At 47.2% G+C, this 12,385-nt stretch overlaps 1 protein-coding gene across 1 annotated transcript in view; it reads right to left on the bottom strand.

Annotated features, from left to right (window-relative positions):
• Nucleotides 1–2,759: 2,759 nt before the first annotated feature.
• The window catches only part of LOC140428885 (glutamate-rich protein 6-like), a 163,741-nt gene continuing 154,115 nt past the window's right edge, over nucleotides 2,760–12,385 (bottom strand). The window contains exon 14 of the mRNA XM_072515532.1: nucleotides 2,760–3,022. Within this exon, the coding sequence (XP_072371633.1) occupies nucleotides 2,906–3,022 (117 nt within the window). The 3' untranslated portion in view covers nucleotides 2,760–2,905. The remainder of the gene's footprint in view (nucleotides 3,023–12,385) is intronic.

Genomic DNA, 12,385 nt, shown 5'->3' with positions numbered 1-12,385 from the left:
TCGACGGTGACGGAAAACCAAAACAAGATGAAGACGACCCTGATAATCGGCATCATGATCGTCGCTGGAACAGTCCAGTTGCGCGCGTTACCCACTTCTACCCCCCTCACCACACAGGCCCCAAACACGACTACCCAACACAACACCCCCAGCCCGGACACCACACCGCACACATACCCAGCCACCGATATCCCCACATGGTGTGAGAACCTCATCAAGTGGTATTCACTGTCCTACACAGTGGGAGCCTTACTAATAATAACCATATTGTACAGTGTCATTCAGACAATTAGATTGCGGAAATGGAGACGGAGAGCCTCCCGCCCCCCCAGTATGTACATTTAGAGCCCCTTTCCTCGGACTCCAGCAAACCCCACACTCTTTCTGAACCTTTTCTTTAATAAATTCCGCGGTTGTTGTTTTGTGAATAATGTTTATTTTTCTGTGTATTTAAGTGTCAGTGATGCTGCGATCGGATATTTTTTTGTATTGTAACATAAGTTTTGGATTGTGGATAGCAGCATGAGTGTAGTCTAGTTAGAGACAGTTAGAGGTCCCCCTTTTACTGAATGTTAAATGGCCCCCTAGAGATTCTTAGACATCTGCTGTTTAGGGAAATTAGGTAAATGTTTTTGGACCCATAGGACAGAGTAGAATAGAACCTGTCATTGGTTAAGGGTACCCAGCACCCAAGAGAACAAAGAAGTCCCTGTATGGTGATCCTTCTCGCTTTGTGTTGAGGATCAAGAGGATGGAGTGTAGCCATCTGGGATGGCCACTTCCAACTAGGTACAGAGCAACTCGCAAAGACTGATGGGTAACATGGACAAGCTAAGAGTCAGGCAGGCTCAGAGCCTGAAATGCATATTTGTCAGCAAAGTCCAGACGGCATCGAAACTCCGTTAATGCATGTTAATCAGGCCGATTAGCAGGTGATGGCCCCTCTCCCCCAACAGAAAGGACTGGTACTCCAGCAACCGGGACAGTCCCAGACATTTTGGCGCCACTCCCTGTCCAAGGGAAATGCAAACATCGGGGTCAATGACCACTTGAGACACGCCCAGCCATCAAGATCCCCGCCCACTTATTGGTTCAGGAATCAAACAGAGTGATCAGGGATCACCCAGTTAGTAAGGCCCAAATCAAAGGACCGCCCAAAAGAGCATGAAAGCCCCCCCGAGTATAAAGGAAGAGTTCGCCATATGTTCGCTCTCTTTTGGCCTTGGTACCCCGGTCACGGCCATCGCCAACTGCAGCAACACCAGAAGCAAGTTTGAGTTCAACGTCTACTACCAGACGGATGAGCCCAGCTGAGCAGCAGTTACCACTTCAAACCCAAGAGATCCAGAATTGAACAGCGGCCACTGTTTCCTGACCTAAGCCGGGTGCCCGAAGTTAAGATCAGGTTGTCTTAGTAATAGGTGTAGTTAACTAGTAGTGTTTATGTTGCATGAGTAGTTGTGTGTAAATAAAGTACCCTTGATCTTGAGCTAGCTAACTGGTGTTTGGCTCTGATCGGCAGCCGGTTGAAACTTGTGGTGGTATCATTTGATACCTGGCGACTCTAAGCATTCGGACATAGACAATATAGAAAGAAGGCAAATCCACTGATTGCCCTAATTGGAACAGAGCCACAGAAAAGACCAAGTAGTAGAGATAAATCAACAACAGTGGCCACTATATGACTCACCAAATGACTTGGGTCACTTGGTAGCTTTCTCACTTCTGAGTCAGAAGGTTGAGGGTTCAAGTCCCATATCAGAGACTTGAGCATAAAATCTGGGCTGACACTCCAGTGCAGGACTGAGGGAATGCAGGACTGAGGGAATGCTGCACTGATAGAGGTACCCATCTTTCAGACAAGGCATTAATCTGAGGCTCTGCGTAGCCCCTCAAGCGCACATTAAAGATCCCGTGGAACTATTTTGAAGAGCAGCAGGGGTGCTATCCCCAGAGTCCTGGCCGATATGCATTCCTCAATCAACATCACAAACACAGATGATCTGGCCATGATTGTCACTGCTGTTTGTGGGAGCTTGTCTTTTGTAAATAAAATGCTGCATTTCCTCCACTGTGACAGTGACTATACTTAACTCCTGAGTTGGCTGGAAAGTGCTTGTGGATATCCTGAGGTCTCGAACGGTACTTTATAAAAATGCAACTCTTCCTTTATCATCCTGGAGGACTAAGACTGGATGTCATATTCCAGATGCAATCCAACCAATGACCCAGAGAATGACAGAATGGTCCTTTGATTTGTATTGAATAGAAGTATGAATACGATCCAAATATACCCTGTTTGCATTGTTCATGATTCAGTGTTTTGTGTACAATAATGCTGAGATCCTTTTCTCACCACTTTCAGTTCACTTGCCTGTAAGTTATAAATATAGTCTCTGTTGGTTTTTCCCACTTTCCCGGTGCTGCATTGATCCAGGTTAAATAGCATTTCCTGATGTTTGGTCTAATTCCCTAGCACATCAAAATCATTGTTTCAGAAGACTGTACACCTACATCCCAAACTGGCCGTAACAAATGTAATGATTATATCTTGTTCAATTCTGATAATGGATCTCCTGTTTCCCCCTACATTCAGAAACCCTACTTGGTCACAATCAGGTAACAGTGAACAAATTCAGGAATCTTACCGGTTATGCTCGGGTATAAATGGACAATGGCATGAATCTCATTGATCATATTCAGGTAGAGGAGAACAGAGCCTAAATCTATCCAAGGATTCATTAGTTATGATTCTCGACTACAAAGTATGCATGGAGACTATCAGATATGATCACAGACATAGTGAGAAGACATTGACAAATTTACAGTCTCTGTTGTCGCAACGTGTGAACCGAGTGACATGGAGATGTTGGTCAGTGGTAGAAATGTTGAATTTCTGAAAGTCTCAATTATATTTCAACGCACCAAGGAGTCCCTGAATTTTCTTGCTCATTCTCTTGAGGTATTTCTCTTCCTTTGTGGCGCCTGATTCTAGTATGTGGAATTGTTCGATATCTTTCCGCTGCGTTGAAGTGAAAGAGAAATGGGGAGAAAAAAAGTGGTTAAGAGTGACTTTAACCTTGGTACTGTTTAAATGATATCACAGCCAGTGGGTGCAGCAGATAGCAGGGGAAACCATACCGCCCAGGGGAGCATCAATGGACAGGGAGCGCTGCTCACAAAATCAACAGTGCTGTGGTCCCGATGCTGATCCTCACTCCAGCTGTCTGGGATTGTTAAATTCAGTCCATAGATTGAAGGTTATACTATCATACTGTCATTGCTGTGAGCTATGGATACCATTTGCAAATCACAATGTCACCAAAGGTACTGATCCCTCATATTTTACACGGTAAAATTATTTTTAAAGCAGACAATGCTTTAAGCTATTTATGGGCAGCACAGTAGCATTATGGATAGCACAATTGCTTCACAGCTCCAGGGTCCCAGGTTCGATCCGGCTTGGGTCACTGTCTGTGCGGAGTCTGCACATCCTCCCCGTGTGTGCGTGGTCTTTCCTCCGGGTGCTCCGGTTTCCTCCCACAGTCCAAAGATGTGCAGGTTAGGTGGGTTGGCTATGATAAATTGCCCTTAGTGTCCAAAATTGCCCTTAGTGTTGGGTGGGGTTACTGGGTTATGGGGATAGGGTGGAGATGTTGACCTTGAGTAGGGTGCTCTTTCCAAGAGCCAGTGCAGACTCGATGGGCCAAATGGCCTCCTTCTGCACTGTAAATTCTATGATAACAAGGCCAGAGAGGCCCCATTGCTAAGGCCACCTAGTTTCCAGCTCAGTGGCATCATCCTCTGCTCACCCTCAGCTCATCTGCTGAGGAAACCCTCATCTAAGCCCTTGTTATCTCCAGATTTTACTATTCCATCACTCTCCTGGTGAGCCTCCCACCTTCCATAGACTTCAGCTCATTAAAACTTTTGTCATCCACGTCCTTGCTCATACCCAATCCAGTTTATTCGTCAATCACTGGCTCCCAATCCAGCAATGCCCTCAATCTGAAAATACTCAGTAACTACCATCCCACCCCCCGAATCCTCCGATCTCTGCACCCCTCCACTTCTGGCCTATCGCTCATCCCCAATTAGGAATGACAGACATGCAGTGACACATTAGGAACAGCAGAATGCTGTGATACATTAGGAACAGCCGACATGCAGTGACACATTAGGAACAGCAGAATACAGTGATATTTTGGGAATAGCAGACATGCAGTGACACACTAGGAACAGCAGAATGCAGTGACACATTAGGAATAGCAGAATGCAATGTACATTAGGAACAGCAGACATGCAGTGACACATTAGGAACAGCAGAATGCAGTGATACACTGGGAATAGCAGACATCCAGTGTACATTAGGAACAGCAGACATGCAGTGACACATTAGGAACAGCAGAATGCAGTGATACACTGGGAATAGCAGACATCCAGTGGACATTAGGAACAGCAGACATGCAGTGATACATTAGGAACAGCAGACATGCAGTGACACATTACGAAGAGCAGAATGCAGTGTATATTAGGAATAGCTGACATGCAGTGATACATTAGGAACAGCAGAATGCAGTGTATATTAGGAATAGCTGACATGCAGTGATACATTAAGAACAGCAGAATGCAGTGTATATTAGGAACAGCAGACATGCAGTGACACATTAGGAACAGCAGAATGCAGTGTATATTAGGAACAGCAGACATGCAGTGACACATTAGGAATTGCAGAATGCAGTGTATAGTAGGAATAGCTGACATGCAGTGATACATTAGGAACAGCAGACATGCAGTGATACATTAGGAACAGCAGAATGCAGTGTATATTAGGAACAGCAGACATGCAGTGACACATTAGGAACAGCAGAATGCAGTGTATATTAGGAATAGCAGACATGCAGTGACACATTAGGAACAGCAGAATGCAGTGAGACTTTAGGAACAGCAGACATGCAGTGACACATTAGGAACAGCAGAATGCAGTGAGACTTTAGGAACAGCAGACATGCAGTAACACATTAGGAACAGCAGAATGCAGTGAGACTTTAGGAACAGCAGACATGCAGTAACACATTAGGAACAGCAGAATGCAGTGATACTTTAGGAACAGCAGACATGCAGTGATACATTAGGAACAGCAGACATGCAGTGACACATTAGGAACAGCAGAATGCAGTGTACATTGGGAACAGCTGACAAGCAGTGATACACTAGAAACAGCAGACATGCAGTGACATATTAGGAATAGCAAACATGCAGTGACACATTAGGAACAGCAGAATGCAGTGATACATTAGGAACAGCAGAATGCAGTGAAACATTAGGAACAGCAGAATGCAATGATACTTTAGGAACAGCAGATATGCAGTGACACATTAGGAACAACAGAATGCAGTGATACATAGGGAATAGCAGACATGCAGTGACACATTAGGATCAGCAGAATGCAGTGATTCAATGGGAATAGCAGACATGCAGTGACACATTAGGAATAGCAGACATGCAGTGATATATTAGGAACAGCAGAATGCAGTGACACATTACGAATAGCAGGCATGCAGTGATACATTGGGAATAGCAGACATGCAGTGATATATTAGGGACAGTAGAATGCAGTGACACATTAGGAATAGCAGACATGCAGTGATACATTGGGAATAGCAGAATGCAGTGACATATTAGGAACAGTAGAATGCAATGATTCTTTCGGAACAGCAGACATGCAGTGACACATTAGGAACAGCAGAATGCAGTGTATATTAGGAACAGCAGACATGCAGTGACACATTAGGAACAGCAGAATGCAGTGTATATTAGGAACAGCAGACATGCAGTGACACATTAGGAACAGCAGAATGCAGTGTATATTAGGAACAGCAGACATGCAGTGACACATTAGGAACAGCAGAATGCAGTGTATAGTAGGAATAGCTGACATGCAGTGATACATTAGGAACAGCAGACATGCAGTGATACATTAGGAACAGCAGAATGCAGTGTATATTAGGAACAGCAGACATGCAGTGACACATTAGGAACAGCAGAATGCAGTGTATAGCAGGAATAGCTGACATGCAGTGATACATTAGAAACAGCAGACATGCAGTGATACATTAGGAACAGCAGAATGCAGTGTATATTAGGAACAGCAGACATGCAGTGACACATTAGGAACAGCAGAATGCAGTGTATATTAGGAACAGCAGACATGCAGTGACACATTAGGAACAGCAGAATGCAGTGTATAGTAGGAATAGCTGACATGCAGCGATACATTAGGAACACCAGACATGCAGTGATACTTTAGGAACAGCAGAATGCAGTGCACATTAGGAAGAGCTGACATGCAGTGACACATTAGGAACAGCAGAATGCAGTGATACTTTAGGAACAGCAGACATGCAGTAACACATTAGGAACAGTAGAATGCAGTGATACTTTAGGAACAGCAGACGTGCAGTAACACATTAGGAACAGCAGAATGCAGTGATACTTTAGGAACAGCAGACATGCAGTGATACATTAGGAACAGCAAACATGCAGTGACACATTAGGAACAGCAGAATGCAGTGACACATTAGGAACAGCAGAATGCAGTGATACATTGGGAATAGCAGACATGCAGTGACACATTGGGAAAAGAAGACATGCAGTGATACATTAGGAACAGCAGAATGCAGTGACACATTAGGAATAGCAAACATGCAGTGACACATTAGGAATAGCAGACATGCAGTGATACATTGGGAATAGCAGACATGCAGTGATACATTAGGAACAGCAGAATGCAGTGATACATTAGGAACAGCAGAATGCAGTGACACATTAGGAACAGCAGAATGCAATGATACTTTAGGAACAGCAGATATGCAGTGACACATTAGGAACAGCAGACTGCAGTGATACATAGGGAATAGCAGACATGCAGTGACACATTAGGAACAGCAGAATGCAGTGATTCAATGGGAATAGCAGACATGCAGTGACACATTAGGAACAGCAGAATGCAGTGATTCAATGGGAATAGCAGACATGCAGTGACACATTAGGAATAGCAGACATGCAGTGATACATTAGGAACAGCAGAATGCAGTGACACATTACGAATAGCAGACATGCAGTGATACATTGGGAATAGCAGACATGCAGTGATATATTAGGGACAGTAGAATGCAGTGACACATTAGGATTAGCAGACATTCAGTGATACATTGGGAATAGCAGAATGCAGTGACACATTGGGAACAGCAGAATGCAATGATACTTTAGGAACAGCAGACATGCAGTGACACATTAGGAACAGCAGAATGCAGTGATACATTAGGAACAGCAGAATGCAGTGACACATTAGGAACAGCAGAATGCAATGATACTTTAGGAACAGCAGACATGCAGTGACACATTAGGAACAGCAGAATGCAGTGACACATTAGGAACAGCAGAATGCAGTGATACTTTAGGAACAGCAGACATGCAGTGACACATTAGGAACAGCAGAATGCAGTGTACATTGGGAATTGCTGACATGCAGTGATACATTAGAAACAGCAGACATGCAGTGACACATTAGGAACAGCAGAATGCAGTGATACTTTAGGAACAGCAGACATGCAGTGACACTTTAGGAAGAGTAGACATGCAGTGACACATTAGGAACAGCAGAGTGCAATGTACATTAGGAATAGCTGACATGCAGTGATACATTAGGAACAGCAGTCATGCAGTGACACATTAGGAACAGCAGAATGCAGTGTACATTGGGAATAGCTGACATGCAGTGATACACTAGAAACAGCAGACATGCAGTGACACATTAGGACCAGCAGAATGCAGTGATACATTGGGAAAAGAAGACATGCAGTGATACATTAGGAACAGCAGAATGCAGTGTATATTAGGAACAGCAGACATGCAGTGACACTTTAGGAACAGCAGAATGCAGTGTATATTAGGAACAGCAGACATGCAGTGACACATTAGGAACAGCAGAATGCAGTGTATAGCAGGAATAGCTGACATGCAGTGATACATTAGGAACAGCAGACATGCAGTGATACATTAGGAACAGCAGAATGCAATGTATATTAGGAACAGCAGACATGCAGTGACACATTAGGAACAGCAGAATGCAGTGTATATTAGGAACAGCAGACATGCAGTGACACATTAGGAACAGCAGAATGCAGTGTATAGTAGGAATAGCTGACATGCAGTGATACATTAGGAACAGCAGACATGCAGTGATACTTTAGGAACAGCAGAATGCAGTGATACATTAGGAACAGCAGACATGCAGTGACACATTAGGAACAGCAGAATGCAGTGTACATTGGGAACAGCTGACATGCAGTGATACACTAGAAACAGCAGACATGCAGTGACACATTAGGAACAGCAGAATGTAGTGACACATTAGGAACAGCAGAATGCAGTGATACATTGGGAATAGCAGACATGCAGTGATACATTGGGAAAAGAAGACATGCAGTGATACATTAGGAACAGCAGAATGCAGTGACACATTAGGAATAGCAAACATGCAGTGACACATTAGGAATAGCAGACATGCAGTGATACATTGGGATTAGCAGACATGCAGTGATACATTAGGAACAGCAGAATGCAGTGATACATTAGGAACAGCAGAATGCAGTGACACATTAGGAACAGCAGAATGCAATGATACTTTAGGAACAGCAGATATGCAGTGACACATTAGGAACAGCAGAATGCAGTGATACAAAGGGAATAGCAGACTTCCGGGTGCGGCTATGCATAGCTAGGTCGCATATTCGGCAGCTCCTGCTTGGAACGGACTTTTGGGCTCTTTTACAGGGCCCCCACGGCATTTGTTTGACATTTCCCGGTGTGGGAAGAAGGCGGCAATATTCCCCCGACAGTGTCCCCCAGGAAGGGTATGTCTCTTGGTTGCCAGACACACGCAGAAACAGTGAAAGATTTGGCTGCAACTACAGGATAAACAGGGCCTCTTCCAGCATGCAGGCGGGGGAAGGGCAAGCTTAAAGCTGCAAGCTGACCTGAGGGCCTGTATCAAAGGTGAATTCTAGCAGCAGAGGGAACAACTGTGAAAAGACCTCATCAAGGCCACTGAAGGGACTTCCGGTTGCGGTGATGCCTAGCTAGCCGCACGCTTCGGCGGCTCCAGCTCCGACGGACCTTCGGGCTCTTTTAAGAGCCCCAACGGGGAATTTTTCGACGACGCAACCCGGTGTGGGGCGTGTGAGAAGGGAGTCCCCCCCAAACGAAGGAGGAAAAAACCGGCGGCGGCGGCTGCAGCGCGAGGAATCGTCGACCAAAGGGTCAGAAAGAGAGAAGTACAAGATGGCGGCGGAGAAAGCGCAGGCGACATGGGGGCCTGAGCATGAAATTGTGAGACGGTGCGTGGAGCTGCTGAAGAGGGAGGTGCTGACCCCGTTGCTACAGGCAATTGAGGGGCTCAAGGAGACATTAAAGACCCAGGAGACAGAGCTCCGTGTGGTGGAGCAGAAGGTGACAGATATTGAGGACGAGATCCTGGGCCTGGCGGTTAAGACACAGACGCACGAGGCACTTCATAAAAAGTGTACTGAAAGGATCGAAGCCCTAGAAAATGGAGCGCGAAGGAAGAACCTTCGGATACTGGGTCTCCCTGAGGGTGTGGAAGGAGTGGACTGTGGAGCGTACGCAAGTACGATGCTGAGCTCACTGATGGGTGCTGAGGCCCCTACGGGCCCCTTGGAGGTGGAGTGGGCAAATCGGATTCCGGCGAGAAGACCAAAAGCGGGAGAACCACCCAGGGCGATAATCGTGCGATTTTACCGCCTTAAGGATAGAGAAGAGGTCCTGAGATGGGCTAAAAAGGTGCGGAGTAGCAGATGGGAGAATGCAGTGGTACGGGTATACCAGGATTGGAGTGCGGAGGTGGCGAGAAGGAGGGCGAGCTTCAACCGAGCCAAAGAGGTGTTGCATAAAAGGAAGGTGAAGTTCGGGATGCTGCAGCCGGCAAGACTATGGGTCACGTATCAGGAGAGACACCATTATTTCGAGACGGCGGAGGAAGCATGGACCTTCATCAAAGAAGAGAAATTGGATCGGAACTGAGGGACTGATGCTGCAGGAAATGTTATTGTTAATGTTACGGTGGAAGTTAATTGAGAAGTAAACAGGGAAGGGGGGAGACATTGGGGAAATGTGGGCGCCGGTGAGGGGGGAAAGACGGGACATAGTTGGAGAATGGGGAAGGGGAGGGGGAGGGGAAAGGGAGCTGCGCCATAAGAGGCGGGTCAGGTAAAGGGATGTTCCCGCACCAGAAAGAATAAGGCAGGAAGACAGGCGCAAGGCGGATGGGAGTTCCCCACATGGGGGGGGTCGAGGAGTGAGCAGGAGTAGCCGGGGTCAGTTGAAGTCAGCTGACTTACGGAAGTAATATGGGGGGAGCAATCAAGCTAGAAAGAGATCTAGCGGGGAGGGGAGGAGGGAGGGAGAAGGGGGGGGGGGACAACTGGGTTGCTGCTGCGGAAATCCAAAAGGAAATGGCTAAAGAGTGGGTGGGCGGGGATGGTGTGCGACGCTGGAGGAGCGAGCGGGAGCGCGGAGGCGGGATATGGGACTGGCCTAGAGAAGGTAATGGCTAGTCGACACGGGAGGGGGGCAGGTAGCCCCCTAGTGAGGCTGATCACGTGGAACGTGAGAGGCCTGAACGGACCGATAAAAAGGGCCCGAGTGCTCGCGCATTTGAAAGGACTAAGGGCAGACGTGGTTATGCTCCAAGAGACGCACCTAAAGGTGGCGGACCAAGTTAGGCTAAGGAAAGGATGGGTGGGACAGGTGTTCCACTCAGGACTGGACGCAAAGAATAGAGGGGTGGCCATTTTGGTGGGGAAACAGGTCGCATTTGAAGCAAAGAACATCGTAGCAGATAGCGGAGGTAGATATGTAATGGTGAGTGGCAGGCTGGAGGGAATGGAGGTCGTGTTGGTTAACGTGTATGCCCCAAACTGGGACGATGCGGGATTTATGAGACGGATGCTGGGGCGTATACCGGACCTGGAGGTAGGAAACTTGATTTTAGGAGGGGACTTTAATACGGTGCTGGACCCGGGGCTAGATAGATCCAGCTCAAGGACCGGAAGAAGGCCGGCAGCGGCCAAGGTACTTAAGGGGTTTATGGACCAAATGGGGGGAGTGGATCCATGGCGATTTCTTAGACCTAGGGCTAGGGAGTATTCCTTCTTCTCCCATGTCCATAAAGTGTACTCCCGGATAGATTTTTTTGTTTTGGGAAGGTCGTTGATCTCTAGGGTGGAAGAAGCTGAGTACTCAGCCATAGCGGTTTCGGATCATGCCCCACATTGGGTGGACCTGGAATTAGGAGAGGAAAGGGAGCAGAGAACACTCTGGCGATTAGATGTGGGACTGATGGCGGATGAGGGAGTGTGTGCAAGAGTGCGGGGGTGTATTGAGAGATACCTGGAGGTCAATGACGACGGCGAGGTCCCTGTGGGAGTGGTATGGGAAGCACTAAAAGCGGTGGTCAGAGGAGAGCTGATCTCCATTGGGGCCCACAAAAGGAAAACAGAGGCCAAGGAAAGGGAAAGATTACTGGGGGAGATTTTAAGCGTGGATAGGGAATTTGCAGAGACCCCGGAGGAGGAATTGTACAGGGAGAGGAGACGACTCCAGACGGAATTTGACCTTCTGACCACCAGAAAGGCGGAGGTACTGTGGAGGAAGGCACAGGGGAGGAGGTATGAATATGGGGAAAAGGCGAGTCGCCTGTTGGCTCATCAATTGCGAAAGAGGGCAGCAGCGAGGGAAATAGGAGGAATTAGAGACGAAAGGGGAGACACGGTGCGAAGGGCAGGAAAGATAAATGAGGTGTTCAAGACCTTCTATGAGGAACTGTATAGGTCTCAACCCCCAGAGGGAGGGGAGGGGATGCGGCAGTTCCTGGACCAATTGAGGTTCCCGAAAGTGGAGGAGCGGGGGGTGGTAGGCCTGGGGGCACCGATTGGGGTGGACGAGGTTATTAAGGGACTGGGAAGCATGCAAGCAGGGAAGGCCCCAGGACCAGACGGGTTCCCGGTGGAGTATTACAGAAAATATGTGGACTTGTTGGCCCCGTTGATGGTGAGGACGTTCAATGAGGCCAGGAAAGGGGGTACTCTACCCCCGACGATGTCGGAGGCGACGATATCGTTAATTTTGAAGAGGGATAAAGATCCGTTGCAGTGCGGGTCCTATAGACCCATTTCATTGTTGAACGTGGACGCCAAATTGTTGGCAAAGGTACTGGCATCGAGGATAGAGGACTGTGTCCCGGGGGTGGTGCACGAAGACCAGACAGGGTTCGTAAAAGGGAGACAACTGAATGTTAACGTGC

This window comes from Scyliorhinus torazame, chromosome 8 (genome assembly GCF_047496885.1).
Source record: "Scyliorhinus torazame isolate Kashiwa2021f chromosome 8, sScyTor2.1, whole genome shotgun sequence".
NCBI classification, from domain to species: domain Eukaryota; kingdom Metazoa; phylum Chordata; class Chondrichthyes; order Carcharhiniformes; family Scyliorhinidae; genus Scyliorhinus; species Scyliorhinus torazame.
The sequence above is the reverse complement of the archived record's forward strand: the minus strand, read 5'-3'. Positions and strand labels throughout refer to the sequence as shown.